Source organism: Panthera tigris, chromosome D2 (genome assembly GCF_018350195.1).
Source record: "Panthera tigris isolate Pti1 chromosome D2, P.tigris_Pti1_mat1.1, whole genome shotgun sequence".
NCBI lineage: Eukaryota > Metazoa > Chordata > Mammalia > Carnivora > Felidae > Panthera > Panthera tigris.
Window position 1 is genome coordinate 13,206,629 of NC_056670.1, and position 26,960 is coordinate 13,233,588.

At 36.0% G+C, this 26,960-nt stretch overlaps 1 protein-coding gene and 1 non-coding gene across 4 annotated transcripts in view; one reads left to right on the forward strand and one right to left on the reverse strand.

The window, feature by feature from the left end:
- Positions 1 to 26,960, forward strand: part of ARID4B (AT-rich interaction domain 4B) — a 151,907-nt gene that overhangs the window by 62,491 nt on the left and 62,456 nt on the right. For all 3 annotated transcript variants that reach the window (XR_006208961.1, XM_007086034.3, XM_042959926.1), the window contains exons 3-7: positions 3,775 to 3,885; positions 7,208 to 7,273; positions 10,881 to 10,971; positions 13,610 to 13,689; positions 19,663 to 19,754. Coding sequence is in view for 2 of the 3 variants with exons in the window: in XM_007086034.3 (XP_007086096.2) it covers positions 3,775 to 3,885; positions 7,208 to 7,273; positions 10,881 to 10,971; positions 13,610 to 13,689; positions 19,663 to 19,754 (440 nt within the window). In the remaining variant the exon portion in view is untranslated. The remainder of the gene's footprint in view (positions 1 to 3,774; positions 3,886 to 7,207; positions 7,274 to 10,880; positions 10,972 to 13,609; positions 13,690 to 19,662; positions 19,755 to 26,960) is intronic.
- Positions 4,362 to 4,471, reverse strand: LOC122232203. Its single transcript, XR_006209549.1, has one exon. It is a non-coding gene; the product is annotated as a U6 spliceosomal RNA (small nuclear RNA).

Here is a 26,960-nt window from a genome sequence, read left to right on the forward strand (position 1 = left end):
TCTTGCCATTTGCAACTACATGGATGGAACTGGAGGGTATTATGCTAAGTGAAATTAGTCAGAGAAAGACAAAAATCATATGACTTCACTCATATGAGGACTTTAAGAGACAAAACAGATGAACATAAGGGAAGGGAAACAAAAATAATATAAACACAGGGAGGGGGACAAAACAGAAGAGACTCATAAATATGGAGAACAAACTAAGGGTTACTGGAGGGGTTGTGGAAGGGGGGATGGGCTAAATGGGTAAGGAGCATTAAGGAATCTACTCCTGAAATCACTGTTGCACTCTATGCTAACTAATTTGGATGTAAATTAAAAAAAAAAAAAAAAAGAAAGAAAAGAAAAGAATGTGAGATGGTCTTGGTTTTGGGGGGGAAATCTCAAATTTAAGTTGAATAAATCTGCTCAGTAAACATCTTTATAGCTTGCTATCATTGGGAGTGTTGCTAGGGTTTGATATGAATATTAACGAAAAGAAAATGTAAATGGTTTGTATACTAGTAGTCTAAATATATTACTATTCTATTCCCCTTTTTGTTCACAATCTCTATAATAAAAATATCTAAAAAGCTTATCACATATTAAATATTTGTTTCTAAGTAGGCACAAATGTGCAACTTTGAGTTGATTTCTTATTTTTTTTCTACATTTACCAATTTCTCGTTCTTCATAAGTTTTCATTTATTTTTAACCATTCTGTTTGTCTTTGAAAATAAATTTCCTAATTAATAAGGCAGGATGTGTTAATGAGAGAGGTTTACAAGTTGTAGAGAGTAATGAGCCTGTGGTAGTGAAGACAGGCTCACCATTTCCTTTTCTAGCAATTACATACAATATCAGTTGAACCACAAAGTGAATTGATGTCTTTCTGAAACTTGCTTAAAATTTCTGGGTTAAGTGCTGTGAGTCTGTTTCATATACTTGATATCTAAAAAAAGTCACTAGCTTGTCTGGAATTTAACCAAGGTTTTGACAATGGAAAATGGTATTTTCAGAGGGCTAAGACAGATAAACTAGAAAAATGCATTTATTAACTTTAGGTTCAAGAGCAGTACAGAATTATCAAGTTGTAGTCAATGATAACAACAAATTTAAAATGTAGAATTTCAGGAATTATCATCTTTCTGTAAGAATATATACTCATAACATAAATGAATTGAAATATGGGCATTTTCCTAGGTATTTTTTTTTCTTTTTTTGCCTTTTTTAAACAGTTTTTATTTATTTATTTATTTTGCGAGAGACAGACTGAGCAGGGAAGGGGCAGGGGGAAAGAATCGCAAGCAGGCTCCACACTGTCAGTGCACAGCCCGAGGCAAGGCTGGAACTCACCAATCGTGAGATCATGCATGACCTGAGCTGAAACCAGGAGTCAGAAGTGTAACTGACTGAACCACCCAGGGGCCCCATTTTACCTTTCTTTTCTTTTTTTTACCTTTTTTTTTTTTTTTTTTTAAAGTAATCTCTATGCCCAACATGGGATTTGAACTCACTACCCCAGGACCAAGAGTTGCATGCTTTACCAACTGAGCCAGCCAGGTGCCCCTCATGTAGATTTTAAAAACAACATACTTAGGGGCTCCTGGGTGGCTCGATGGTTGGGCGTCTGACTTTGTCTCAGGTCATGATCTTGAGGTTCCTGGGCTCAAGCCCCCACATCAGGCTTTCTGCTGTCAGTGGAGAGCCTGCTTTTGATCCTCTGTCCCCCTGTCTCTGCACCTTCCCCACTTGTGCTCTTTTTGTCTTAAAAATACATAGACATAAAAAACCCCATATACTTGATATTGCTTTGTGTTCTTTTAAAAAATATTTTTGTGAAATAAATAGAATGTGAAACAAATGGCCATTGAGGGGGTCACCCTGATATTTTTTAGTTGTAGCACTTTTGTCTTGGTTTATGATACTTCTCACCTTTTAGGAAAAGTTACTACAGTTATTTGATTACATCACTTTTGGTATAGCATTACAATAAATATCTTAAAAAATTTTTTTTATGTTTATTTATTTTTGAGAGAGAGAAACAGAATGTGAGTCAGGGAGGGACAGAGAGAGGAGGGAGACACAGTATCTGAAGCAGGCTCCAGGCTCTGAGCTGTTAGCACGGAGCCTGACATGGGGCTCAAATCAGGAATGGCAAGATCATGACCTGAGCTGAAGTCAGGCGCTTAACCGACTGAGCCACCCAGGCACCCCTGGAATAAATATCTTTTTTTTTTTTTTTATCACTCTCATATGTATTAGCCACAACTATTGGAATGAGTTTAAGACCCAAGTGAAATTTATATTTTCATCATTCACTGCTGTATTAATAGCATTTTCTATCTTATGTTCTGTGGAATTTCTGCAGGATGTTAATAGAAAAAAAAAAAGGTTTCCTTGGACAAACAGATAAGGAAATGATGAGGCAGAGTAGGGATTTATTCAATAAACTGATTTTCCCAAATTCTCTCCTCCTCCTCTTGTTGGTGGAGTATCTCAGGATATTAGTACTTCTTGTAAAACACTTTGGGAAAAGTTACTCACATAATCTTTCTTTGATTGTGAAATTGATTAATATAAGCAAAACTTCTTAGATTTCTAGATTTTACACAGAAATGTGCCTGATTGTAAAAAGTCAGAGCAGCTAGATTAGGACTATTAAAAACTAAATCACACACACAGAATAAAACTAAATCCTAAGTGAAGAAATTAAAAATTTTAATATAGATGGGTAAATAAACAGTGAACCCATGCCAGAGTATTTAAAATTCCCAGATTAGAAATCTTCATAGAGTTTTTTCTCCAGTAGTTTGAATACATGTAATTCCTCCCACTCCTTTTGTGTTATGTTATTCTGCCTTAGAATTGTCTAGATAGGGTTATGACAAAGCTATTCTGAATTTGGGTAGCTGCTAAGATACAGTCTAAATATTAAAAGAAATTTTCTTAGACTTTAAACTTTTAAGGATCTGCCTTCTCTTTAGGTGGTCATATAGTATGTGAATATTTGAATGAATGAGTAGATGGAAGGGTGGATGGAATGATAAACTTGAGATTAAGCTGATTCATATCATGGACTATATGCATTTCATATAGAGCAAAAAATGCATTTTATTTTATATGATAAATATGTTGATTAAAAAATATCTTTAATGTTTATTCATTTTTGAGAGACAGGGAGAGACAGAGCGTGAGTCGGGGAGGGGCAGAGAGAGAGGGAGACACAGAATCCGAAGCAGACTCCAGGCTCCGAGCTGTCAGCACAGAGCCCGACATGGGGCTCAAACTCATGAACTGCGAGATCATGACCTGAGCTGAAGTTGGACGCTTAACCTACTGAGCCACCCAGGCACCCCATATGACATACATTTAAATGGGTTTTTAAAATTTTTTTAAATTACATTTATTTATTTTTGATAGAGACAGAGTACAAGTGGGGGAGGGGCAGAGAGAGAGGGAGACACAGAATCTGAAACAGGCTCCAGGCTCTGAGCTGTCAGTACAGAGCCCGACGTGGGGCTCGAACTCACGAACTGCTAAATCATGACCTGAGCCGAAGTTGGACGCTCAACTGACTGAGCCACCCAGGCGCCCCTAAATGGGTTTTTGATACATAGATTTTACTTATTTTTAAGTTAAAGTATTTTACAAACGGTTCTTACTAACACATTATTGCATTCAATTATTACAACTCTTGTAGCTGTAACAAGATTAGATCTGCCATTCGGAGGTCTAATTGTACCAGTGAATTAGAGTTTAAATCTAATTATATTCGTTTGCATTTTTTAGGCCCTTGATGAGCCTCCCTATTTGACAGTGGGCACTGATGTGAGTGCTAAATACAGAGGAGCCTTTTGTGAAGCCAAGATCAAGACAGCAAAAAGACTTGTCAAAGTCAAGGTACAGTATATGTAGATTTTATAAATTATACGATCAGTATTTGATATTTAAACTTTTATTTGGTGAGTGTACTTAAGACTTTATTTCCCTGCAAGATGACTTTAGTTTCTACGTAATGGTTGTCACATACCCGAAAACAAAGCATTATTTGGTATTTTATTTTTATTTGTTTTTATTTTTTACTTTTTTTAAAGTTCTTTTTGACCAATTAGGACCTTTTATTTGGGAAGCTAAGTTATTTGGAAAAGCACTGTCGTCCAGTGGTAAACCTTAGGTTGTATTGCGCAGGTAAATGCTGTAACTGCCCAAATATATATGCAGTTCCTAAAGTTTTAATGTTTTGGTATAAGGTCATCACTTAACATTCTGATTACTTATAGTGTTATATGTCACAGAAATAAGTAAATTTCGTTGTCAGTTGCATCATAATGAACTCTCATCAGATCTTTAACAATGTCTATTTCTGAGATTTTGTCAAAAATGTGGAAGCTTCATGAATTTGCGCATGTCGTCCTTGCGCAGGGGGGCCATGCTAATCTTCTCTGCATCGTTCCAGTTTTAGTATGTGTGCTGCCGAAGCGAGCACGCATTATTTGGCATTTTAAAGTATTCTAATTGGAATGAAGTTAGGTTATTACAAATTGGTATTTTGAGTGCTATTTCGCTATAGACTTGGTACTGTTTGTGTTGTTAACCTTTTAGAGCTGGAAAGAACCTTAGAAGTCATGCAGTTTAATTCTTAATTTTAGACCTCCCCTTCCCATTTTAACCATCAAATTGAAATGTGATTTATAATTGATGAGATTTTAGATAACAGTAAAATAAGGTAGATCTAGTTGATTTCCTTATCCTCTTTCTTAAGTACTTGTGTTTTTCTCAGATAATGCAGAATGTAATTGTTTACATTTTGGTAAATTATCGGTGTTGAAAAATATAGCACAGGTAAAATATTTGAAGGTAGATGTTTATTCATTTGTCAGTTATTTACTGAGTGGTAACCTGTTAGGTGGGAAGGAGGGTGGGGCTATGAGGGTGACCTGATCTTTGTCCTCAAGGGATTTATGTAGTCCAGATTAGCAGATACTCCGTAAAACACTGGTTTGAATATCACCAGTTATTAAACAGGCCATAGAGGTGTTGTATGTCTGGTGGAGAGCTTCAGATTCTCTTCCGGAGTTTTTCCCTTGCTTATATATACTTAGGTTTTTATGCACGGATGTGTGGAAAACAGCTTCCTGGGTCACTTACACTCCTAGTTAAGATCCATTGTGATAAGACCTTTAAATTAACTGTAAACCCGTAGGAATCTAGTCTTGGCCCTGCCACTGCCTTCAGTTTTCACGTGCGTGGTGCGTGTGAGCTCTTTTGTGATTTGATTTTTGTGGGTACTCTTACAGTGTTCATATAGTGGCATTTCCTGTTCTGGTTTCACACACCGGTGTTACCTGAGCACTCATTTTTTTTTTTTTTTTTTGCCACTGCTATCTCAGAAATGAAGAGGAAGCCTTTTATCTGGTTCCTCACTCTTCTAGACAGGGCTGCTACCAGCACAGGTAACACCTTAGTGTGAATTAGACAAAAGTCCTCCATCCTGGTGGATAGTCTCCTTAGCAGAGCATGGCCTACAGGTAAGACTTTTATATTAGTTAGAAAAAGGTGTTTCTTTTGGACAGGAGCAGTTATACTCTAGGACCCATGCTTTGGTCTGCAGGGCACAGGCTAGATTTTAGCCCTGACATAGAGTTCTCAGCTGGATGCTGCTCTTTAATGAATGAAGCAGCTAAATGGCATGTATCACTCCTGCCATTTCTTGCTATTAATAAAAGGAAGAAAACTGTTAGTCTCTACTGCCTCTGTTGCTAGTACATCATACCAGTACCTTGTGTCTTGTGTGTCTTGTAAATAACGAATATCTAAAATTGTTAATTTTTTTGGCTGCTCTAAAAATCTGTGTATGATTCAAAGTTAATTATTTTCTCAGCAGATACAGTGGTAAATTTCTATACTGGTTTAGTTTGTATATGATTCAAAGTTAACACGTTTTTTATTTTATTTTATTTATTTTATTTTTTTTCAACGTTTTTAATTTATTTTTGAGACAGAGAGAGACAGAGCATGAACGGGGGAGGGGCAGAGAGAGAGGGAGACACAGAATCGGAAACAGGCTCCGAGCCATCAGCCCAGAGCCTGACTCGGGGCTCGAACTCACGGACCGCGAGATCGTGACCTGGCTGAAGTCGGACGCTTAACCGACTGCGCCACCCAGGCGCCCCAGTTAACACGTTTTTTAACAGTTTGTTGATAAACTTCTTCCTCATCAGTTTTCATTTATTGCGCATCTGTGTGCTAAGCCCTATGTTAGGTGTTGAAACTCTAGTGTTAAAATCTGATCCCTGTCGTAAATTGACTTCAAGTCTAAGTGAATGACAGAGATACTTAAATACATAATTTAAATGAAATGTGGTAATGCTTTTGTGTAAGACAGAAACGCCTGAGATGCTGTGAGTACCGGGCATCTCTTTTCATAGCTCCTTTGTGAGCAAATTATGTAAATTGGTTATCCTACATATCTGATAAGACCATGTTGATGTTTCAATTCCTGTAAGAATTCTTGCTTTGTATAGGAAGAACAACTTTTTCTATACTGAATACTGGAAGCTATCTTAGTTTTCACCAGCTGATTAAATATTTAAACTTGAACTGTATTTTTAACCTAATCTCCTTACATCTGGTTTCCCATTCTCTGATTGCTATACTGATAGAGTAGAGTAAACTTCTGGAGGTAGACTGCCTGAGTTTGAATCTCAGTGCCACCATGTACCAGTTCTGTGATCTTGGACCAGTTACTTATTCTTTATGCTCCTCAGTTTTCTTATCAACAAAGTGGGAACAATCATACCTACCTAATAAGGTCATACATTTGATTCTTGAGCCTGATGCTTAGCTCTCAGTAAATGTTTGTTGTTACTGCTTATTATTAAACTAGGCCTTCACAGAATTATACAGGACCTAATTGCCTAAGGTCTCTACCTTTTTTCCCCTCATTTTTTAGGAAAAGAAATTAAACTACTAATGTAATAAATAATAGTGTTGAGTAGAGTATGATATGTGAAACACCAGCTAATTTAGTCTCGGAAGTTTTCTGTTTAAATAATAAATATTTCAGTGTACTTAGTTAGGGATTGAGATCTTACATACACTAGGTAGCGGTTAGTTTAGATTACTCGTAATGAAAATTAAATCATGCATAAATCATGCATTAATGAGACTGTATCACTTGATTTTGTGTGTATATGTGGCTAATTAAATTTATGATCTCTAGGTAACATTTAGACATGATTCTTCGACAGTGGAAGTTCAGGATGACCACATAAAGGGCCCGCTAAAGGTAATTCATTTATTTATTCATTATTAATTCTAATGCTTCATTGGAAGCATTAGAATTCCTTCATTAATGCTACATTCATAATTACAGTTGGTCATTTTTTTTTTTTAATTCATTGGCTGTTTTGTTATTGAGTTGGTCAACATGATTCTCTCTGAATAGACCGGTAGAAAACAATAGATTTAATGTTCAGTGAAACCTGATGTGATAGTAAAACCTGCATTTAGGAATGAAGTGAACATCCAGGAAGCATTGACTGCTTTTTGTGTACTCACCTGTCCGTTTTACCATATTTCACTTCCACAATTAATATGTGATGAATTGGGGATTGAATGATGTTAAGTTCCATGATGATGTGAAAAGTGAGGGAAAAAACCCAACACGTTAAAAACGTGGCTTTTAGAGTGTTAATCCTTTGAAGCAGCTACAAGCAAATGAAAAATTTTTTAAGGGTTATCAGGCAGTTAAAGTGATGAACATGTTACATACAGATGTATTTGCATTCATGTTTCCTCACTGGTAGCTGAAATAAGGGCTCTTCTACTCTCGACTAGTGAGCAAGCTAAAGGGAGTGTGTGGGTAGCCACTGGGCTCTTTGGCCCTTCTGAATGTCTGAAAATTGGGCAGTGGCCTGGCTGGGTGAAGTTTAAGAGTGCTAACAGAATTTACAGATGCAAGAAAAATCCTTTACCAACGCAGCTGTACTTTTTGGAGAACTAGATATGTGTATCTGTCAGTTGTTTGTTTGTGATTGATTTAAAGGCTTTTAATTGGATCCCTAGAGTCTTAGGAGGCAATAGAGAGAACTAAAGCTTATAATTTCTAAAAAATCTTGCCGTATAAAAATTATTTTCCACCATTTCTGTTTCGTAGGTGCCATCTTTAATGTGACACGCACATATTCACCATTGCAGGGACAAAAGAGACGAAACACTGTACTTTTGATGCTTGGCACCATTTATTTAGCACTTAGTATGTGCTAGTACTGTGCTAAATCTTTTGCACACATTATCTTATATAATCCTCATAATAGCTCTTTACAGAAGAAACTAAAGGGAGGTCCAGTAATCTGGCCTTTCCAGACAGTAACGGCAGAGCCCAAATTCCAATAGGCTCACACCTTATAATTGTAGCACGTGCCCTCTGGATGTTCAGAACACATACATACACTTTCATGCCTTGTTTACGTTTTTGCCTCATAAGCACACCAGCATGTGGCTCTCACTGACTCTGCCCTGTTCACATGCACAGGCCAGCTCGTACAACCTGCAAAATATGTTGTGTTGCAAAGAGATAGAGTAGGCAACTGCTTTGTAACCTCAAGCCCTCTTTTTCTCCTTCTGCTCCCACCTCCTTGTGGTGTAGCTGGTTTATTTTACTTGTTTGGTTTTTCTTACTTTATTACAATTTTCTTTGTGATTAGGGCTTAGTACCATTTTGATTTTGACACAGGCAACTATATTAAATTTTGAGGTCAAGATGTTAAAGTATTTTTCTTTATCTGTTGATTGGTGTGTGTGTGTGTGTGGGTGTGTGGGTGTGTGTGTAGATTTTGTATTGTTCCCTAAAATACTTCATAGCTTTCTGTTACCTGATAGGAAGGGTCAGCATTTGGGTAAATGTTTCTCTTAGAGGAAATAAACCTACCAAAAGGGGTGGTCATTTGATCTTAATGTATTTTCAGATGAGTTCACATGAAATATAATACCTAGACCACTTATTAAATTAAAAAAATAGTACCACGTATTTTTGACTACAGTCATTTGATAAAAGCTTTGGTAATTCTCCAGTTTCCTTCTCCACTTTGGGCACTGTGTGGGGCTAACACTCTGTTCTATGAACAAGTTTGTTTTTTGTTATTACCATAAAGATCATATATACTTTTAATTTCAGGGGTATGATTGACATATAACATTATATTAGTTTAAGGTATACAATATAATGATTGGATGTTTGATCCATACAGTAAGTCTAATTACATCCATCACCATACACAGTTAAATTTTTTTCTTGTCATAGAGGCTTTTAAAATTTACTCTCAGCAACTTTCAAATATGCAGTACAGTATTATTGACTACAGTAACCATTGCTGTCTGTTCAATATATCCCCAGGACTATTTTTATAACTGGAAGTTTGTACCTTTTAACCGCTTTTACCCATTTTATCCACTCACCACTTCTTTCCCACCCTCTGGTTGGGAAATGACCAGTCTGTTCTCTGTATCTGTGAGCTTCTGGTTTTTTATTAGTTTTGGTTTTTAGATTCCACATATAAGTGATACCATCTGATACTTGTCTTTCTCTGTCTGGTATTTCATTTAGCATAATGTCCTCAGAGTCCATCCATGTTGTTGCAAATGGCAAGGTTTCCTTCCTTTTTATGGCTGAATAGTATTGCTGTGTGTGTGTGTGTGTGTGTGTGTGTGTGTGTGTGTGTGTGTGTGTGTGTGTGTGTGTATTTCTTTATCTGTGCATCCAGCAGTGGAGACTTAGGTTGTTTCTATATCTTGGCTGTTGTCAACAATACTGCAATGAACATGGGGGTGCAGATATCTTTTTGAATTAGTGTTTTCGTTTTCTTTGGATAGATGTCCACTAGTGGAATTGCTGGGTCATAGTTTTCTTTTTAATTTAAAAACCTCCATACTGTTTGCTATAGTGGCCGTACCAGTTTATTTTATATTCCCACCAACAGTGCACGAGGGTTCCGTTTTCTTTCCACGTCCTTGCCAACACTTGTTATTTGTTGTCTTTGATAACAGCCATTCTAACAGGTGTGAGATGATAACCTACAGTAGTTTTGATTTCATTTCCCTGATGATTACTGATGTTGAGCATCTTTTTATGGACCTGTTGGCTATTTGCGTGTCATCTTTGGAAAAATGTCTATTCACATCCTCTGCCCGGTTTTTAATTGGACTGTTTTGGTGTGTTTTGTTTTGTTTTGTTTTTTGTTTTTGTTTTTGCTATCAAGTGGTAGGAGTTCTCTCTCTCTGTAAATTGGATATTAACCCCTTATCACATATATGATTTGCAAATATTTTGTCCCATTCAGTGGGTTGCCATTTCATTTTGTTGATGATTTCCTTTGCTGTGCAGAAGCTGTTTGATGTAGTGTTAAAGACCATAAAAATGTAATTCTCAGCATTTTCTTGATCACAATGGAAAATATTAAAATGATTGTCATTAGTGGTACATTATAACTCTTAAGGAGATGCCAGAGCTTGCTCTTAACGGTTTCTCTCCTTCCCCAGCCTCTTTGAAAGAGGAGTGGTAATATGAGGCAAGGGCAGTCAATTTCATAGATAGTGGTTCTCAAAGTGTGGTCTGAGGACCTCTGGGGTCTCCCAAGACCCTTTCAGGGAGGCTGTTGTAAGGGCAACACTATTTTCACAACAGTATTTAGATATTATTTAATTTTTTACGAATTTACTTTTTTGACATTTTCACTGATGGCACAAAAACAGTGGTAGGTAAAACCCCTGGCACTTTAACACAAATCAGTAGTTACTTTTATTCTTCACCACCACGCACTCAGTTAAAAAAAAAAAAAAAAAAGCCAGTTTTTGTTTTGTTCATTTATCTTCTAAACGTTTTTCTAACTTTTTAGGTTGGAGCTATTGTGGAAGTGAAGAATCTTGATGGTGCATATCAGGAAGCTGTTATCAATAAATTAACAGACGCAAGTTGGTACACTGTAGGTAAGGGAATAAATCTTTTAAAAATGTATTTTCAGAGGTAATACAAATAAAGCAAAATTTCCTTGATTTAGCTCCTCCCGTAATACTAAAGATATTATTACTGGTAATTTTTTAATCTTTCCAGGTCTTTAAAATGTTTATTTCATAAATATGTGCATAAAGTATAATTTGAAATTAGCGTATATATTATAAAGTTGAATTTGTAGCTTTTTTCACTTCAAAGTATATCGTTATATCTCTTCAAGAGATATATCTCTTCAAGAGGTATATCTTTTCAAGAGAAACTTTTTTTCTATCTTAACCATTTTTAAATGTATATTTCAGTAGTAAGTATATTCATGTTGTGCAACAGAGAAATTTCTTTTAATTATAGTAGTATGTTTCATAATATTTGATGTGCCATAAATTTTTTTTATTAAATTTTTTCTAACATTTATTTTTTGAGAGACAGAGTGTGAGCAGGGGAGGGGCAGAGAGAAAGAGGGAGACACAGAGTCCGAGGCAGGCTCCAGGCTCTGAGCTGTTAGCACAGAGCCCGATGTGGGGCTCCAGCTCACCAACCATGAGATCATAGATCATGCCTGAGCCGAAGTTGGACCCAATGAGCCACCCAGGCATCCCTTCTTTTTTTTTTTTTAATTTTGTTTACTTTCAACTCACGATGTTGCCAGCTTTCTTGCTATTAAAATAAATGGTGGATTGAATGTCTCCTGAATACACGTTATTCCTGTATTTCCCTAGTATATGTATATATTGAGAAGTAGACACAGAGTGAAGTGAAATGAATGTACTTTTAAAATTTGGTAGGTAATGAAAACCACCTTCCTGGAAGACTGTTCCTTTACCCTTTCATGGACAGTGTGTGAGTGCACTTCTTTTCCCAGCCCTTGTAAAATTTGATGTTGGTAATCTATAAAATTTTTGCCCATCTGGATACAAAGCAGTATCTCAGTTTTGTTTTAATATTGCCCCTCCCATGATTACTAGTGAGACTGAACATTTTTTCATATATTTATTGAAAGGAACATCATTTCATTTGTATTTTCTCTCTTTTGAATTGCATGTTATAGTGCCTTTCCAGTTTCCCCATTTTCCTGTTGGGATGGTTATCTTTTTCTTATTTATAGGATATGAGATCTTTATATATTCTGAATATTATTATCCCTTGGTTCCTTTAGTTGCAAGTATTTTTCTCCTATTGCTTTACTTTTTTTCTCTGCTATCAATTTTCATAGTGTTAGTTTTCCTCTGATCACCTTTTCCTTTGTAGTTTTACTTGTTGAATCTTGTTTAAAAGGGCTTCCTTCCATCGGTGTCATAAATTTATTTTCCAATGTATTCTTCAATTTATAGTTTTATTTTTGGTTTGCAAATAGCTTTTTATTTCTCCTGCAGTTCATTTTTTGAACATTTTGAAATGTCAGATTTCCCCTACCTGCCAAATCAATAGCCAAATATCCTGGCATTATTTATTGAATGGGAATAATTCATATTCTTTAATGACCTCATAGATGAAAATAGACACCTAGTTAAAATGTCTTTGATGATGTCAGAATTTCATGGAGCTTTGAAATAGTATAGATGAGTTTTGTTTATGTTTTTGTGGGATGAGAAAAAAACTTAGGGGAGATTTTAATTTGAGATGAGAAAATTGACTTTAGGTTACAAGACTGAGCAATTCTGGGAAGTAAGTTTGGTGATAATTACATATGGTTGTCAGTCTCATAAATGTGCACCGTTTAAAAAACATACTAAAAGTTATTTATCCAGTCTCACAAAGTCTCATTTAATATATAAGAACCAGTTTTGTCACTTAGGCAAAAAGTGCTGTTTCTAATAAAATGAAAGCTTAGTAACTTTATTTGAAATAGGGTTATTTTTCCCCCATAATTGGTGAGGAATGTCAGCATATGCTAAAATTATAAAATATATGTATATTTTGTGTATCTATGAACTTACAGTAAATTCTCTGGGACATTTTAGTACTTCAAGTAGTTTTCAGTGGGGAGCAGATTTGTCACCCAAGGAACCTTTGGCAGTGTCTTTGGCAGGAAACATTTTTGGTTGTCACAACTGGGAAGCCACTAGTGGCATCTAGTGGCTAGAGGCCAGGGATGCTGCTAAGTAGCCTGTAGTGCTCAGAATAGCCTCTCATGACAAAGAATTAATCTGCCCCAAAATATCAGTAGTACTCAGGTTTAGAAACCCTGCTTTAAATAATAAAAACAATAATTTTTTTAGGCACAGTCTGAATATACAAATTTGTACTTGTTCTGGTTTTTGGATGTCTGTATTTACCAGCTGGAAAACTTGCCTTTCCTTTACAATATTGAGATGGGTTAATTAGCATTTAAATAGTTTCTTCCTAAAATGCTAGCTTCTTATTTTCATGTGGTGTTTTCTGGGTCAGGAAATGTGTTCATTTCAGCTATATTGTTTCTTTATCACTAGAAATTGGAAAAGATACTTTAGAATTTAACGTTGTCATTTAGTAAACCTAAAACGTGAACTAAATTTTTAACTGTAATCTTCTTAAACAATCGTTCTATTTGCCCTCAGAAAATTAAACGATAGTTTACATCATCTTGTTAACCTTTGAAAAAATCCTTCAGTAGTTTCCAATTTTACCTCCTCATAGTTTTTGATGATGGAGATGAGAAGACACTGAGACGGTCTTCCCTGTGCCTGAAGGGAGAGAGGCATTTTGCTGAAAGTGAAGTAAGTAATAATTTAATGAGTGACTGTATCTTAATACTTTGTATTAGGGAGAGCATATTTTTCTTTCTCAAGCAACTGACTCGTTAATCAGGAAAATTCATTAATACATCTTACCATTATCCTATAATCTGTGAATCCTGTTTGAGTACTAGGTGATACTTTTTTTTTTTTTTTTTCAGTGTAAGAATATTTTAGCATTTGTCCACAAAGAAAATGCAATGAGCTTGCTTAACTATTACCTTTAGGTAACTTTTATGTAGACTCTAATTTGTAAATAATTGTAAAAAACAGATGTCTGATTTTTTTTTTTTAATGTTTATTTATTTTTGAGAGAGAGAGAGAAAGCGAGAGAGAAAGTGAGCAGGGGAGGGGCAGAGAGAGGGAGAAAATCCCAAGCAGGCTTGTCAGTGCACAGCCCAACATGGGGCTTGATTTCACGAACCGTGAGATCATGACTTGAGCTGAAATCAAGAGTTGGATGCTTAACCAACTGAGCCACCCAAGTGCCCCATAAATGTCTGATTAATAATCCACTGGAACCCCATCATCATTGAAGGAGTAGAAACTATAAGCAATTCCTTACTACTACTAGCTGACATTCTTATAGCCTGTCCTCAAAGAGGCCTTGCCTGACTGACCTTTCTGAAATAGTGCTTTCCATTCCTTTTAATCTTTTTAGGTTGATTTAGTTTTCTTTATATAGCACGTGTCATTCTCTGACATCAGAATATGTATATGTGCTTAGTTAATTGTTCATTGTCTGCCTTCCTCACTAGAATGTGTCACAAGGGCACGTTTTTTAATGTGTCTTCTTCACCACTTGTTCCCAGTTCCTAGAACAGTGCCTGGCATAGTGTAGGAACTGAAATAAGTCGTAGTTGGATGAATAAATGAAGTGCTTATATTTGCCAGGGACTTTGCTCACTGCTTTTTCTTTTTTTAAATTTTTTTTTAATGTTTATTTATTTTTGAGACAGAGAGAGACAGAGCATGAACGGGGGAGGGTCAGAGAGAGAGAGGGAAACACAGAATCCAAAGCAGGCTCCAGGCTCTGAGCTGTCAGCGCAGAGCCCAATGCAGGGCTCGAACTCACGGACCATGAGATCATGACCTGAGCTGAAGTCGGACGCTCAACCGACTGAGCCACCCAGGCGCCCCTGCTCACTGCTTTATGTACATCATCACATTAACAACGTTATGAAGTAGATAGCATTATTATCTGCAATTTACAGATGGTGAAACTGATGGTCAGAGCTGGTTCTCAAACCAGTATTTTCTAGTACCAAAGCCATGCTCTAGAATTGAAGGGTGTTAAGTTATTGAGAATGGAGGGAGGGTTCACAAAGTTCTGTAAGTTACTAGCTTGTAATCCAGAATTTTAAAAAGGCATATGGTTGAAGTGTTCTATTTTATAGTCTAGTCTATAAATATTAGTTAATGCATAGTGTGATCAAACCATCATTTCCTTTTTTCTTGTCACTATTTAGAACAGTGTTTCTTTGGGATTATATTGTTTTGTTTGTTTTGAGAGAGAGAGGGAGGGAGGGGCAGAGAGAGAGGGAGAGGGAGAGGGAGAGGGAGAGGGAGAGGGAGAGGGAGAGGGAGGGAGGGAGGAGAGAGAGAGAGAGAGAGAGAGAGAGAGAGAGAGAGAGAGAAAATCCTAAACAGGCTCTGCACATCATCACAGAGCCTGACAGTTGGGCTCAATCTCATGAACCGTGAGATCATGGCCTGAGCCAAAATCAAGAGCCAGGTGCTTAACCGACTGAGCCACCCAGGTTGCCCCTCTTTGGGAACTTATTAATATTATTTATTAAACTATTAGACTTTTTTTGTATTCTCTTGCTTTGAAAATATTTTCTTCTCTTTTTAATAATTGAATTCTTATTCCAATTCCGAATTTGGGACAGGTTCTGTGTATTACGATTCCAGCCTGTTTTTCCTATTGTACCATTTCTCTGTCCTTCCTTTTCTTTTTTCTTTTTGTTTTGTTTCGTTTCTCTTTCTGTTTCAGTTTTCATTTCGTTTCTCTTTTCTTTCTCTTTCAATTTTTCTTTTTCTTTTTCTTTTTCTTTTCACTTTTCACTTTTCACTTTTCACTTTTCACTTTTCACTTTTCAGTACTCTCTCTCTACACCCATAGTGGCTGGGACTCACAACTCCAAGATTAATTAAGAGTTGTGTGTTCCACCAACTGAGCCACCCAGGTGCCTCATTTCTCCATTTCCCTGTCCTTCTGTCTTATGAGACTACTTGGTATTTTCAGAATTTGGTTCACATTCATTTCTTGGTTTCTGCTGAGCACCGCTCCTCTTAATATTCCTCCATGATGTCTTCCATGACAAATTTCTAACCAAATTTGATCCCTTTATCGTTTGATCCTTCAGCGCTTCTCTTACTCTTATTTGATTTTTTTTTTAATTACTTTTCTTATTTTCCCTGTGAGATTTTAAGCTGTTTGAGTTAGTAGCCATGTTTTTGTCATTTTGATGGCTTTTCTTTTCCCAGGAGAGTTTTCTACACAAAAACCTTCAGGAAATATTTGTTGAATTAATTGCGAAGGTTCAAATACAGGAAATACACTTTAGAATTTGCAGTGAATTTGGCTTCTTACACAGACTGATGAAGTAACAGAATTCTTTATAAGTTTATATAGTTTTGTTTTTTTTTTTTTAAGTTTTATTTATGTAAGTAATCTCTGCACCCAACCTGGGGCTTGAACTTATGACCGCAAGATCAAGAGTCTCACACTCTTCCGACCAAGCCAGCCAGGAACCCGAAGTTCATGTAATTCTTAGAAATAATTTCATTTCCCTTAGAACGTGTGTACAGGTATAGTAGGTCGGTGAATATGGGGGCTTGAAGACTTGACTTTTCATCTGCTAAGTGAAGGCATGTGCCTTATTTTTTTTTAATTCAGAGAAATATCTAAAATATTTTGTTTTTGTCAGGAGAATTTTATAGTTCATAAGACAGTTATAGTGTAAAGGCTGAAGCAACATGAGCAAGTAGCTCAGTGTATCCTTCTTACCTTCTAGGAGGATCACTTTTACCATGTGTGTCTATATGTGTTAGATTTCATATTTTGCTGGCGGGTACTTGGAATATTGGTGTACTGTCCCTTACCATTGTCCTAAGCCAGGTGCTATGTTCGGTACTAGAGACAAGCATAAGCCAAGTAGCCCTGGAATTTATCCTGAGAGTAATTTACCATCTGTTGGAGGGGAAAAAACATTAATCAATCAGATATTTTAAAATTATGAATGTATTGAGTTCTGTGGTAACATGGCCAGGAATGTATTTAATATGCCATCTATATATTCTTTCCCTTAATTTGTTATTTTTGATATTCTCAAAAAAGCATCTTTAATTTTTTGAAAGATTCCTCAGGGCATTGTTATTGGTAATAACTTTGGCCTTTGAGCAGAAAGCCATATCATACTGGCAGTATGGGGGCTCAGTAGTTCCATTAATAAGCTACATACTTAAATGAAGATTTAAATTCGAGATTTCCATGATAGGAGATCACAATAGCACTTCAGTCCTCTGAATTCCAACACTAAAATCGCTGGTTCTACCATAACCACCTTAGAGAGGATGTTGCCCATTGCCTGAGTGTTTGGGCATTTCTGGAGGACATTCCTGATTTGAGTCTGTCATTCAGAAGTAGTTTCATCAGCTGGTATTCTCTGTGCATTTACTACATGCAGGTGAAAACTAAAGAAAAGTGAGATAAAATCTCAGCTCCATATTTCCTGCAGCCCAGTTAGGTAACGGATATAGGAATGTTTCCCCCAGGCCTGTGAAATTTTCTTTTAGCCTTCAGTATAGCCGGGGGTCTCTGCTCATTACCTTTTAGGCTTAGACAAGACAGATTCTCCCCTCACCTCAGTCTTTTCTGTCACTTGAATTAGACGTGCTTCTATTTCCCTGGACATGATTGGAGGCCAAGGACAGAGATACTGCTTCTTATTGTTCTAAGTATTACATAGGGAAGGAAATCAGAAATCCTGGGTATTTTCTTTCCTGTAACTAGTGACTAGCAGATGCTTGAAATAGAAATCACAGTACTGAATAGAAGTCTTTGCTTTCAGGAGAGCAACTTCAGTTGTAGGGGAGTAAGGTGAGAAAGTGAACCCAGATTAATTTATTTTCTGTTTACCAAATATAGTGCTTTGAAATTTTTGCCCATGGGAAGCATAATTAGGAATTAATGACAAGTGGCTTCTAAAGAGTTTTTATTTGGCAGATTATTGTATTTGGACCAACTTTGCCTCCACATATTTTTTAAGTGCCCAATTTAAACAAACTAAATTTGTAGGATTAGGTTTTATGCCCTATAAACCTATCTTTTGAAGGAATTATTTTTCATGTTTTATGGATAGTACCTTTTACTGTTGTTGGACACCTAGTTATATGTATCTCAAATACATTTACTTAAGTTAAAACACCATAGATTATTAATATGCTTGCCCCTTTCACATTTTAGTTCATCATCGTTTTGACAAAATTACCTGTTTTAAAAATAAAAATTAAAAATTTCCTTTTGAGTATTAACGTTAGTTTATATTTAATAACTATCTGATCTTAAAAAAAAAATCTAAGTTGGTGTATACCCTTTCATGTAACACCCTGGTTTATAACTTTGAGAACTCTTTATCCTAAGTACTTACTCACCCTTCTGTCCATCCTGACAGTTTTTCTGGGATCTTTAGTTCCCCTGGCATTCATGACATTATCTGTAACAGCAGAGCGTCTACTGGAGTGATGAAAGGAATAGCACTTGTGTGAAAGATCTTAAAAATGCAGAGAAAGTAGGAATATTATCAAAACTGATACTCAGAATGAAGTTAGTTGGGATAGTGTCTTTAGATCAATACCTTAACTTTTTAGATACAGAAACCTTTTCAGGAAATGATGGCAAGAAAAATTTAAGAAATACTGGATACTGAGAAACGAAGGGAATCATTCCAAAATCCCTTTTTTCTTCATTCTGCTTTTAATCAATAACCAGTTCCTCACCTGGAAATCGTTGTTTTAGAATGGGGTGAGGGACAAAGGTTTGACATGAACTGTCAGTTGACAAGAAGAAATGTTTTCTTATTGATCACTGTCTTCATACCAAGCACTGTATTGGATGTTGCAGATTAAAAAGGAAGGGGAAATTAAATGTAGAAAAGCTAAGTTTTACATTTCTTTCTTTCTTTTTTTTTTTAATGTTTATTTATTTTTGAGAGAGACAGAGACAGAATGCAAGTGGGTTAGGGGCAGAGAGAGAGGGAGACAGAATCCGAAGCAGGCTCTAGTCTCCAAGCTGTCAGCACAGAGCCTGATGCGGGGCTCAAACTCACGAGCTGTGAGATCATGACCTGAGCCAAAGTGGGTCGTTCAACTGACTGAGCCACCCAGGTGCCCCTACGTTTTCTTTTAAAAAAAAAAAAAAAAAAGGTTCATTGTAGAAAATGTTTGCAAAGTAGTAATACAGCCTATCTAAAGCTGTTTTCCAAGCAATTGATGCGTTTTTTGGGATGATTTTGTTACTTATAAGAATTCTGTATTATGGATTATGATTCCCTTTAAACAAAGAGAAATTTGAGTAGCAGCTGGTCCCAGTTTAGGTGTTAGGTCCTTACATGTAGGTTTTTATCTCTGAAATCTATTTTCTAGTGTCTGTTTTGTATTTTAATCATTCTTAGAAGTCTGTCAGCCTTCAAATAGATAACGAAACCATGTGGAAAGAAGAATAAATTTCTTTTCACTTTTTCTTTTTTGTTTTTTTCCAGCAGTGGGCTCATTCATCTTGATCCTAATATCTTTGAAATGACAGTTTCAATCTTCAGGAAAGTTGTATTTTAGTCTTCCTTGGGGGCAGTTTTTAATCTTAAAATCTAAGCATATTAAACTGATTTGGTTTAAAAAGGAAAAAGAACTTGCAACGTAATAACTGTGCTGGGTTTATGTTCTTACCCACAGACATTAGACCAGCTCCCACTCACCAACCCTGAACATTTTGGCACTCCAGTCATAGGAAAGAAAACAAATAGAGGAAGAAGATCTAATCATATGTAAGTCCATTTTCATAACTGTTAGTTGAACCTGAATTCATTTCTCCTTCTAGTATTGTTTTAATAGTTATTAATTTTAAATTGTAATTTGCAAAATGCTAACTGGATCTAATAGTAATTTCAGACTCCTTAGCACGGGTGTTTGAGATTCTCCGTGCTCAGCCAGCCTTAACAGGTGTATATCTGCCTGCCATTTCTCCCTACATGTATCTTGATGCTATGGTCAGTATTCGCTGAATACAGCCTTTGTTTTCCTGATATCATGCTTTTATTCATGCTCTTTTTTTCTTTCTCAGATGCCACCCTTTCATGTCATTGACTCACACATTCAGTCCTCCAACAGAAATGCTCCCACCTTTATGTGAACTTTTTGTGTCTCCCTGCTCTTTCCTTGAAAACAGATGTGTTTTCTTTCCTCTGAACCCTCTGAATTCTGTGCATTTATCTCATGTCAAAGGTAGTATTTCACCTGTTGTTGTTATTGTAGTATTTGTTTTCTCTTCCTAATAATCTCCTTGACAGAAACCACCACTTATTTTTATGTCTTGCAGTTGTGACATATATTCTACCTAACAAATTACTTTTAATGGGACGTGCTTAGGCTCCAAAGGCTCTACATTAAAAAGGATCACAGGATCAAAGGGGTCATCAGAGATAAAGAAACAATCTTCAAACAGTTGCCAAAAGGAAAATAATTTATTGCAAAGGACTGAGAAGCAGAATGGCATCAGACTTCTCCATATTAACACTAGATGCTGGTAGTCAGTAGAAGGCAGAATGGAGGAATTGAAGTCTCTATTAAAAAGGAGGACTTGATTACCTGATATAATGAAACACTGGGAGGAAATTAAAGATATCATCTTAACAAATAGAGAACAAATAGCGAAGGCATTAAGTAACTCCCCCTGGAAATTATCTAAGAAAGGAAAACTTAATATAGGATGGAGGGTGAGGAGGTGTCTTAAACATAAAAGTTGAGTCCTAGTAACAATAGGAAGTCAGCAGAATAATGTCTAAAATGTATAATACCAGTATAAGAATATTCTTTAGAGATAAGGCAGTAACTCTCAAAGAAATAACTAAAATAGTTAAAAACATAGTTGCCTCCACAGGAGCAGGAGAAGAAAATTGGAAGGGATGGGTTTTTAATTTACTCTGTTGGAGGTTGTTTCAAAAACAATTTTGAACATTTTACTTGGATAAAATTAACAAATTTTTAATGAGTCTAAGCCCAAATATTTTCAGAGTAGCTGTTAAAAATAAATAGTGAGTTGGATTATGAAATCTTTAGTGTAAGTGAATGCTTTCGTTCAGTATTTTGAGTTAGGTATTTAATTGTGGCCGAGCTTTGGAGACAGGACTGCGGTAAGCACTGTGTCTCATGTTACTTTCAGCCTTACAGCAAACTCCTGAAGATAGGCATTGCTTTTACCCATACTAAAAACTGGGGAAATTGTCCTCATACACAATAAGTAATCCAAAGAACACGGGAAGAAAAGGACCAGGACTTGAACTCACCCATGTTCCATGGACCTTTACCCATTCATTGATTGACTCTTACTTAGATTGAGTAGTACTTCAGTTACTTTCCAAGTTAGTTTTAACAGTAAATAAATAGTGTCTCATTGAGGGAGAAAACGGAAAGACTGATACTTGCGTTGAAAAAATATTTGATAATAGTATTTTCCTACTGTACTTGTGATTCAGGCCATGCCTTTTTTTTTTTTTTTTTCTTAACTCTGATACTTTAAGAAAATATTTTTCTTAATTACTAAGTGAATAATTTCTGTCACTTGTGATTTAGCTTGCTGATGACTTGATTATTTTTAGGGTACTCAGGGCGTAACTATTATTTACTCTTGTGCATATGACGTTTAAAATTTGAAAAATTCTATCCAGGAAGAAAAATAAATGAAAAATGTATGATGGCATTATTCACATGAAAGAGTCCTTTTGTGATTATTTGATGTTACTGTGATCTAATAATGTTATCACTTTTTTCGAGGGCTGTTAACATTGCCATAAAATATTCACCGAAGTGCTTATAAGATAAATCTTTTGATGTCTGTTTGAAAATTAATGACTTCAATTGTATATTAAAAGTTTTTATCTACCATTGCTCATTAGTCTTCCCATAGTTTAGTAGTCAACTTCTAATTATGCGTCATGATGTCAGAACAGTGAGGTGGGGTGTATTTAATGCAAAATTATTTCATTAGTGAAGATTTCTACTTCTCCTCTAGCTTTTGAGAGTGGTAGTGTTGCCCAGTTGTTAAGAGTGTGAACTGTGGAGTCGGTGACTTGGGTGTGAATAACTGTTTCTGCCACTTCCTTGCTGTATAACCTTGGGCATTTTACTTAGTCTTTTCATGCCTCAATTTTCTCATCTGTAAAATTGAGATATTACCTATCTTTCAGAGTTGTTTCAAAGATTAAATGAATTCTTAAAGTGTTTATATAGGAAGCACTATGTAAATACTAGATACATCATGAATTGAATGAAAAAATTTTCATGAACTATTGGTATGTAGCATGAGTTCATTCATAAAATGTGTCTATATGTGAGCTTATAAAAATTCTGCTTACTTATTGTTTATGTCTGACAGGTAGAACTGTTTTGGGGTATATTTGAATTATTTTTTTTTTATATTGCTTTTTAATTTTTTAATTTATTTTTGAGAGAGAAAGAGACAGAGCATGAGCAGGGGAGGGGCAGAGAAAGACAGCAACGTAGAATCCGAAGCAGGCTCTGGGCTCCACGCCTTCAGCACAGAGCCCGACGCAGGGCTCGAATTTGTGAACCACAAGTTCTTGACCTGAGCCGAAGTCAGCTGCTTAACTGACTGAGCCACCCAGTCACCCCTATATTTGAATATTTTGAAACAACATTTCTGTATTATATTATATTATATTATATTATATTATATTATATTATATTATATATATTGCAGGAAAAACTGTTTTTGTATCTATCAAAAATTCTTTTTAAACTTTGAAAAAGATGGCATCCAATATTTAGACATGTTTTACCTTTCTTTAACTGTGATCTAGACGTATAAAAATAAATTTAAAGATCGTTTATAGAATATCACCTAGAGTGATCTACAAAAGTGACCCAAAATTATGATGTATTAAAAAATCTATTAGCTGAGGTCTCCCTTTCTTGAAGATGAGACTAAAGCATGCAGTTGTCACTGAGCAAGTTGATCTTTGCTTTTTAAAGACTCCAGCAAATATCTAAGTAAGTGATTTTCCTGTTGTGAATAATGAAAGATTTGCTGTTGGGATTATATTACGTATGTGCAATGTATGGCAGACCGAAGGTTGAGAATTAACTTGTAGGGAATGACGCCCTGCTCATCCGTCACCTTGTTTGGCTTGCTGTCCCTTCCCGCTCGCTATTGTGGTCATTCTCATGGCCAAGGCACGTAATGTTCTTGTTTATTAGCACCTTATGCCGTAGTATGTAGGCACTACAGGCAAGTACCACAGTTGGAAATTCCCTTCTTCTTAATTATACTTCCTCAAAGTTCTTTCTCCCCTTTCTGAGTGATTTTCTACAACAGAGTCTTGGACTCGGACCTTAAGGTCATTTACCTGACCTTCATTTCTGCTTCCATTACTCAACTAAAAAAGTCTTCATTTTTGGTTCCCTGATTGTCATTTAAAATGTAATTTTGTACAGGGGCACCTGGGTGGCTCAGGTTAAGCATCTGACTTCAGCTCAGGTCATGATCTCACGGTCTGTGAGTTTGAGCCCCACATCGGGCTCTGTGCTGACAGCTCGGAACCTGGAGCCCGTTTCAGATTGTGTCTCCCTCTTTCTCTCTCCTCCCCTGCTCATGCTCTGTCTCTCTCTTCTCAAAAATAAATAAACGTTAAAAAAAATTTTTTTTAATAAAAATAAAAAATAAATAAAATGTAATTTTGTACAAAGATAAATGAAGCTATCTCTTCCCAGGATTCCCCAGACTCCATTGTTGCATAGTATATATACCACTACCTTTATTTTCTTTTAACAACTGTTAATCCACATACCAGTAAATCAGCCTCCAGCTCTTCCAAAATTGATGATTTTTGACACCTTCCTTCAGATGAATTTTATGTATCTTCTACCTTTAGTTAATTCTAATGTAGTCAAGTATTTTCTTAAGATTATTATTCTCTAGTTTTTTAAAGCAAGTTGAAATTTTCCCTTAAGTTAGCCATTGTATACAGGTATTTTGATTCTGCCTAAACAATAGAATGCCTGAAATTATAGAAAAATCGGTGTATCCTCACCCCCTCAAAGTGTTTTCCAGTAACGAGGCAAAAGTATATATCCAGCTGCTACAGTAGGAAATCAGTCTGCTTGCCATTATTTTTTTTCCTGTTCAGAACAAGAATAAAGCATAATAAGGCCCATAATGATTCTTGATAGCAATTATTTATGGGCATAGATTTTACTCACTGACAGTGCTAAAGTTTACCCAATAAACTAGTGATTTGTAACTGACATTTACAGGTCTGCAGATCTTTAAAAAATTTTTTTCATTGCGATGCATTTAACATATCACAATTCACCCTTTAAAAGTGTACAGTGTGCCTTGTTTTTTAGTGTATTCATAGACTGTGCAACCAGTACCACTAATTCTGGAAGACTTTTTAATTATTTGCTGTTTATTTTGATATGACAATTTGATTCTAGTTTCCTTCTTGATAAAACTTAGGGGAAAACAGCTTTTTAATTTAGTGTGCAAAATTTGAAACCGAGTTACTTGCCTGAAATAATAAGGAGCATTGAAGTCAGAATTACGTTTCCAAATTGAGCCTCTGAAGTTCCTAGCTGAGTTTTCTGCTTGTGTTTCATCATTTGCTGTTCTTTGGCACATGTCTTGTCTTAAGTTCTTCTTACTTGATTCACAATTAATGGTAAAAATTAATTTATAATTGTAATTCTTACAATTAATTGTGATCAGCTTTAAGTAATCAGCTGTTGGTCTGTGCTTGTAAACATTTCTGTGTAATTAGCTTTGTTTCCAGTGGCATCATCAGATGTTATTTCACGAAGACAGTACAGTATTTTGTTCTGGCTCAAGTAAACAAATACTTTCTTACTACCAAAGAAGCAACAACATCAGAGGGGAATAAAAGCCAAGCAGGTTCTCTGCTTGCTCTGTATTTGCTCCCTTAAAATACTTTTGATGCTCATTTATTTTTGTTCCATCAGTTCATTGAGTGCTTGTCTTGTGTAAATTATTTCCTGACCAAACTCCTGTAAGAGGAGAAGTTAAAGGGGTCCTAGGTGCATATAATGGTGTGGTTTACACTGGTTGTGTACGTTATGCCACTTGTTTACATTTTGTGATTTCAGGAGAAATAAAATTCGATATACCATAGTAGAGAGAAATCTATTCAGTTCCATTTATTTAGTCAGCAAATACGTATTGAATATCTATGCTTGTGCCAAGCACTGTTCAGGTACTTGGAATATATCAGTGAATAAACAGGCATTGATAACATGTCTGCCCTGAGGCTTATATTCTCTCATACGGGGGAGATGGGTCAGAAAGAGAAAACGTAAGAATGAATTAAGCAGATTATATAGCATGATAGATTTTTCAGTGCTGTGGGAAAACAATAAAAGGAGAGATTGGGACGGGCAGATTCTAAATTTGAATGGGACAGTCAGGGTAACCTCATTGAGATGACATTTGAACAGAGACTTAGAAGAGTTGAGTGTTTCCAAATGTCTGGGGAATAGAGCATTCCAGGCTCTGTTTGACTGCAAAGGGGGAGTAGGAAAATGAGGTGCTAGTAACTGGTGGAGAAAGTGAGGTCAGGGGATTTTTCTTTTTAAAATGTTTGTTAATTTATTTATTTTTGAGAGAGAGAGAGAGAGAGAGAGAGAGCAAGCACAAGTGGGGGAGGGACAAAGAGAGGGGGAGACAATCCCAAGCAGGCTCCAGACTCTGAGCTCCGAGATGTTAGTGCAGAGCCCAGCTGGGGACTCAGACCCACGAGCTGTGAGATCATGACCTGAGCCCAAGTCTGCTGCTTAACCGACTGAGCCACCAAGGTGCCGCAGGGGATTTTTTTTTTTTTTTTTTAAGTGGGAGAAATAAAGCATGTTAGTGGAAATAAGGGTATGCTGATAGGACTCAATATAGCAGAGGCAGAAAAATTGACACAGGAGAGGGAAACAAGCATTGTGGGAACAAAGTCTTCATTTGGGGAGTCGAGGGGAAGAAATCTAGTCCATGAATGGGAAATGGTTTTAGAGTGGAACTTGGACATTTAGTATGTAAAGCGGATAGGTATTTTATGTAGGCAGCCCTTTTATACATATATATATATATACGTACATATATATATATATACACGTATATATATATATATGTACGTATATATATATACACACACACACACACACACACATATATACGTATATATATGTGTGTGTGTGTATATATATATATATATACACACATATATATATGTAACTTTCTCATGTCTGAAGTCTTCACGCTTGTTAAGTCTTAAGAAACAAATGAGAATTTTCATAAAGATGCAGATGACTTTGTTAGGCAAATAAAGCCCAGTTTTCTGTCTCTGTTTTACAGATGTGATCTATGTTATCTGTGATACTGGGACTTTCTGTCTTGCTAATGATAATGACTTAAAGGGCGTCTATTAAATCCTAGCTGAATAAGTTTTTTATAACTGCTTTGAAAAAGCAGTGATTATGGTTTTAAGGTTGGTTGTGTTCTACAGCCACTAGAAAGTGGAGAGAGAAAAGTCATTGCCCTTGAGAAACACTTGTAATCAAGTAGAACTCAGACTTGGGAAGTCTGTCATGACTGCCGGAAGCTGTGTGTCTATTTTTAAGGTTTTATGCTTTGCTAATACCAAGCTGTATTGGTTTTTCCTACCTTCTGTTACTTTCTGAGTAGCAGTTGAACTACTATAAGGGCCATTTGAAGTACCCTGGTTCTCAGCAGCAAACTTGGAAAATTTGCTTTGTTTCTGCCAGGAGAAAAGTTTTAAGTTACTTGATCATTGAAATCAAATAGTGATATTTCCCATATTGTTCTAAAATGTTTAATCTTATTACAATAGTTTTTTTGGGGTTTTTAAAAAATACTTATGTTGAAGTGTATAAATATAAAGGAGTGACATTTATATCTCAATCCCTTTGGAAAGGCATCGAGACAAATTTAGAATATA